At 62.4% G+C, this 5,642-nt stretch overlaps 1 protein-coding gene across 1 annotated transcript; it reads right to left on the reverse strand.

The window, feature by feature from the left end:
• Positions 1-360: 360 nt before the first annotated feature.
• LOC119874613 (ral guanine nucleotide dissociation stimulator-like) lies at positions 361-4,895 on the reverse strand. The gene is made up of 7 exons (XM_038559201.1): positions 4,817-4,895; positions 4,384-4,616; positions 3,887-3,997; positions 3,092-3,285; positions 2,458-2,517; positions 1,364-1,557; positions 361-1,126 (listed from the first exon to the last, which is right to left on the reverse strand). The coding sequence occupies exons 1-7, from the start codon at positions 4,893-4,895 to the stop codon at positions 618-620; spliced, it is 1,380 nt and encodes a 459-aa protein (XP_038415129.1). The 3' UTR covers positions 361-617.
• Positions 4,896-5,642: the final 747 nt, after the last annotated feature.

Below are 5,642 nucleotides of genomic sequence, written 5' to 3' on the forward strand. Positions count from 1 at the left end.
GGTCTATAGTTCAGTGGGATTCTTTATCCTGTGAGGCCCCTGCTCAGGCCCAGGTACAGGGTGACACCAGGAGGGACAACCACAGTGGCGGCGGCCAGCTGTCCAGACCTGGAGTCAGCTCCCACAGTAACTACTGCAGCTCCTAGAGCACACGGGACTGGGTGCTCCAGGGTAGCGGCACGATCTGCACAGCTCTGGGCCTGGCTGCAGGAGTGACCCGGCTGTCCTGTGTCCTCCCAGCCTCTGCCTGTCCTGGGGGAGCCCCGGATCCTCGGCTGTGTCCCCTGGTGTCCTGGGTGAATGGACCTAAAGTACCATGTTGTGTAATTTAAAAGCATCAGAGTCAATTTTGTGTAAAGTTAACTTATCCTTTATTACAATAAAACTCTATAAGCCATTATACAGGTTAAAGGTTAAAGAAAAACTCAAAATATAGAAACAGTGAAATAACAGGTGAGGGCAAGCCCCTGTTGGGCTGCAGCCATCACGAGCCCTGCGGTGGGAGCTGGGGCGGGCCCCCGAGGTGGTCAGGGGGCTGCTAACGGGTCAAAGCAGGTTGTTCCGGAGGCAGGTTGCAGGTCTGGCCCTCTGGGGACCCCGATTGCAGGCACCAGGGCCTACTCCTCCGGGGTGGCCATGGGAGCAGGTGGCTCCTCCTCATCGGGGCAGGGAACCATAGGTTCGACCAGCACGTGCACCACCTTCACCTCAGGAACCAGCATCTCTGCCTTGACCAAGTCCTCATCTCCAGCAGCCACTATCCCTTCAGACCCTGAACCTTCCCCAGGCTCCACAGTGGGAGCTGGGGCGGGCTCTTCGGGTGGCTCAACGGGTTGCTCCATCCCCGAGGCCAGTTGCTCCATCGAGTTAGGAGGTGGCTGGGGCACATCCACGACCTCGAGAGCAGGGGGTGGCGCCTGCTCCTCCTCCAGGGCTCCCAGGGGTGCAGGGGACTCCTGCAGGGCAGCAGTGACCACTATCTGCAGGGGCTTTGCCTCCCCAGCAGGCGGCTCATCGCAGGCCAAGCCCTCAGCCCCAGCAGCCAGGCCCCACGGGGCAGCAGGCCCCACGGTCGGAGCTGGGGTGCACTCCAGAGTGGGTTCAGGGTGTTTTCCTCGGGCCGAAGCTGTAGATCCAAGAAGACAAAGTATCACCACCAGGACGGACTGTCCACGTCCCTCCCAAATCAAGGCCACTCTTCCCACCACTCCCCGTGTGTGAGGGCAAGAGCCCTGGGAGGTGTCCCCAGGCTGCAGCCCGTGGGGTGGGGTGTGAGCCCACCCCTGCTCCCGGCCCAGCTGCACGGAGGCTGCATCCGCGGGCCCCCCCCGTCCCCAGCTCGGCCACCCCCAGTCCTCCTCACCCCCAGCCTCTCGCTCCGCTGCATGGAGGCGTCTGAATTGCCTCAGGTGACGCAGGGCCCGGAGATGCGCATCTGTGCCTGGCATGTGCTGTCTTAGTATTTGGAGGAGTTTTATAAGGGAGGGAAATTCTGGGAACTGATGAAAGTCGTCCCCATAATAATTCAACCATATTTCCATCATGAAGGAGATGGCCCTGGGGAGGGACAGGCGGGCACAGGCGTCAGAAGACAGGGCTCCGTCACATGCAGGTGTCCCGGGGAAGCCCTGCAGGACCCGGGCCCCGGCTTCCCGCGCGGGGTGTCAGAGGCCAGTCCTGCTCCTCGTCCCCCTGCCACCTGGCGGTCCTGCCTGCCACAGGCCTGCTCCCTGAGGAGGGGCTGGGATGCAGCCTCTGTGCGGGGAGCCCAGTCCCAGTGGGGTGACCATCAGCGTCTCTCCTGGGGAAGCGGGGCTCCCTCCTCAGCCTGGTCCCTGCCCACCTGCCCCTTGAGTCCATCGGCAGGCATCAGGGGACGGGGGGCGTCTGGCCTGTCATTGCCCTCACTGCACACACTGTCGCTCTGGGAAGCTCCAAGGCAGGAGGGCTCGGGCTCTGTGTCCTGCCAGGCCTTGCCAGGAGCCGCCCAGGACCGCCACCTTCCCTCCTGTGGCTCTGGGCTGCCTCCCTCCCGAGGGGCCCCCGGGGGTGTCCTTCCACTGACTCTAATCTCCCATCTCCCACGGGGCGGGGGCCGCCTGGTCCGGGAGCCCTCACCGGCCCTCCTGAGCACCTGCTGTGCCCCCGGGTCCAGGTGCCACCAGATTGGGGAGTGCGATGCTCCCCACCCCCTCTGCTCTGGGTCCCAGGTGTGGGGCAGAGAGAGGGTTGGGGGGGATGGAGAAGGTCTCCCTGAGGGGTCCCAGTGCCTCCCACCAAGCCCGCACCCCATCCACCGCTCTCCTTCGCTCTTTTCCAGAAGGGGCATTAGACCTTTTCCCTGTCACAGGAATTGCAGATGTGTGGGGTGAGGGGGCAGCCCCCCCACCGCCCCACAGCCCCTTCGCTGCCCTCCTGGAGAGGGAAGGCCCTCCTGCAGGAGCCGGAGTCACTCACAGTTTCCAGCACTGCAGGACCACATCGTTGTTACCCCACGCATCTGCGATGCACCCATACCTAGAGGAGGGCGGGGGCATCCCATGAATCGTCCTGTGGATGCAACCTCATCATGGGGGCTGTCACCCTCTGACCCCGACTAGGCCGGAGCCCCGGGGGCCGTCAGCTCTGTGCGTGAGGCCACGGGCAGCTCCCGGAGAAGCGCCCGCACCTGCTGGGGCCTCCTGAAGGCTTGAGCATGAAAGGGCTCCGGCCAGGCCCTTGGCCCATATCCTAGTGGGCTTGGGGGGTCCCGGGGTCCCCCAGTCTGGCTGCCCCAGGACACAGACCCCCGATAGACTCTCAAACCTCCCTTTCAATGGGGAAACAGGCCGCTCAGGACCCTGGTGATGGGGGGGAGGGGAGGAGGCACAGGCCTGGTCACGGGGAGGAGGACGGCTGCTGAGCACAGGCACAGCCCCTCTGGCCGACCCGCCACAGGCCGGGCCCCGGGGCTGCCCTCCAGGACCCCCCTAGGCCCTGGGGGACCCTGCTCCAGGCGGGGGAGCAGCCCGAGGCCGGGAAGCTCACACCATCCCCAGCCTCCCCAGCAGCAGGTGGCCCAGCCCTGGGCTGAGGAGGGGCAGGTGCTCACTCGGTGAACAGCAGGTCCAGCACCTCGTCCGTGGTGGCGAATTGATGGTAATCTTCCAGGAAGCTGAGGACGTAGATGACGTCCCTGCGCTGCAAGGCGAGCAGCAGTTGTCGGACTTTGTACTCCAGCAGCTCCGTCCGGGTGAGCTTGGTCAGGACGATCCGATGCCCCCTCCAGGCCGCGGCCCCTGCACCCTGAGGTGGGACAGAGGGGACGTGCAGCCTGCAGGGAGCCGCCAGGAGACCTGGGATCCCGCCCCGGCAGGCCCTGCGCTGGGGCCCCGTGGGCTTGAGGAGCTGGGGCTCCCTCTCCTGCTCAAGCTCCCTGCCTGTCTCTTACACAAACAGGACCAACTATGCAATAGAGAAACAATCTCAGAGGATAAATGTTCAAAATATTTGGATCAATACGAGGACCTCCAGAGACACAGACAGAGAGACCGAGAGAGGCAGCCACACAGACGGAGGGAGAAGCAGCCCGTGCAGGGAGCCCAGGCGGGCTCGATCCCGGGCCTCGGAGATCAGGCCTGGGGGAAGGCAGGCGCTAACCCCCGGGCGACCAGGCCTCCCCTGAGGGCTCTATTCTGATGTTCCCACACATCTGTGCGCAGGGACTCTGCATCTGGCCCAGGCAGGGGCAGGGCCATGGGGGCAGGTGTGGGGAGGGGGGGATCCAGACTCATGTGGGAGCAGGAGTGTCGGGGGGCCCAGGGGGTAGCAGGCTGGCTTCTGGGACCCGGGGCCCTTCCTGCAGCATCGGGGCCCGGGTGTCGGGGGGCCCAGCCCCTGCACTCACCCTGAGCCCGCGCTGGCCTCTGGTAGCTGCGCAGGGCACCTCCCTGCTCCTGGAGGCGGTGGGGCAGACGACCCCTTCCTCCCGCTCGCGCCCCACGACCGGGGTGGAGCTCTGTGGAGACAGTGCCCGGCAGCCAGGCAGGAGGCCTCAGGGCCCGGTCTGGCCCCTCGGCTGGGCCGCACCCCCAGCTGCCTCCACCCAGACACACCACAGTGCAGGCGGCACCCACCACCCCTGGAGAGAGGAAAGGGATGCGGCTGCAGGGCCTCGGGGTGACTCTGGGGCGGGTAGAGGACCTCAGGAACCCTGTTTCCCCCCTGTCCACCTCGACATCAGGGTGACCCTGAAGGGATCCCCGGGGAACCTGCCACCCTGCAGCGTCCCCCAGCCTGGATGGGACCTGCCCACACATCCCTGGTTCCCTGAACCTGAGGAGGAAGGAATGGGGCTCGCAGGATGGTGGCACAGGGGGCCTGGCCTGGCCTGCGCTGTGTTACCTGACGGCGCCTCCTGATCACCGCCCTGACACCTTGGTACCTATGCTGGAGCCACTGCCTACAGCATAGGAACAAGCCGCACCCCTGGGGTTCCTGGGAGCCAGAGCCCCCAGACGTGGGCCGGCAGCAAGAGAACATCCTCCAGTAGCAGATGTCTCCAGCCAAGTGAGCCTGAGCTGGGGCTGCACTGGATGCGGGTGCCTGGTTACGGGGGTTCCGAGTTCTGTTGGGCTCTGTGACACGGCAGTGACCTCACTTCCTGGGACCCCCTCCCTGACCCACTCCTGGAGGAAGCTGCAGGGGCAGCGCTCGTGCTGCTGACACCCATCTCCCTGCAGGCGATGGCCTGTGCACACAGGGACACAACCACACCCCTGTCCACAGGCCCCAGGGAAGGACTGTGTGCACCCAGGGCCCCAGCTCGGACACACACCTGGGTTCAGACACGACTGTCCAGTCTTCCCCGGTTTGACCCTGGAGAAGCCGTTGTGCCCGTCGGGGATGGTCTGCATCTTGCCTGTGGGATAGGGAGTGTCCTAGCGGGTGCTTCCCCCAGACGTCCCAGGCCACTGAGGCCTCATATCTATGACCTTGGAGGCGGGTGTCACCTGCAGGACATACCTCCACCCACACGTTCTTCCTTGGTGTGTACATGCGTCCAGGCCCACGAGGTCCTGTGTGCACAGGACTAACACACTAATGTTACCTATATGGCAGGGCTGTTTACCTGTAAAATACTGCAAAAAACTACCTATTACAATGTCTGCTATTTATTGCTGTCACCAGTGATGTCGATGATAAGAGTCTTTTAAAAAGATACTTTTATTTTAAGATTATACTTTATTATACAGCTCTAAAGCCACACATGTTTTAAAATCCTAAATCCACATTGGGCCAGAACAGCTGGCTGATAAATAGATTACATTCCAAATATGTGTCAGTAGACACCATTAGCCAAATTGAAAAAAAAAGAATAATAGAAAAAGAGAGGCACTTTCTAGGGACAGTGTCCTTTACATCTCAAGACTATGTCTTGTTTTTTACATGTGGTATCTTATAGTAGTTGGAATTTTTGGTATTTTAAATAAAGGGATTATTTTCCTCAAACACACACACACACACACACACACACTTGGGCACCGGTACCCTCATTCTGGAGGCCCAGAAGATGACAGTCCCCCCGGGGCAGGGATGGGCAATAGCTCCCCACGATCCTAGGCTCCTGAATCCAAGGCAAACCCTACAGAAGGTGTCGGGGT

This window comes from Canis lupus, chromosome 16, assembly GCF_011100685.1.
Source record: "Canis lupus familiaris isolate Mischka breed German Shepherd chromosome 16, alternate assembly UU_Cfam_GSD_1.0, whole genome shotgun sequence".
Lineage (NCBI taxonomy): Eukaryota > Metazoa > Chordata > Mammalia > Carnivora > Canidae > Canis > Canis lupus.

What these genes read in the sequence shown, in the direction of transcription:
- LOC119874613 (XM_038559201.1), bottom strand. Translation starts at nt 4,895, where the DNA reads ATGCAGACCATCCCCGACGGGCACAACGGCTTCTCCAGGGTCAAACCG. An exon ending in GAGGCCAGCGCGGGCTCAGG is followed by an intron (nt 3,286 to 3,886) that starts GTGAGTGCAGGG and finishes GTCCCACCTCAG; the next exon opens with GGTGCAGGGGCCGCGGCCTG. An exon ending in AGCGGAGCGAGAGGCTGGGG is followed by an intron (nt 1,127 to 1,363) that starts GTGAGGAGGACT and finishes TTGGATCTACAG; the next exon opens with CTTCGGCCCGAGGAAAACAC.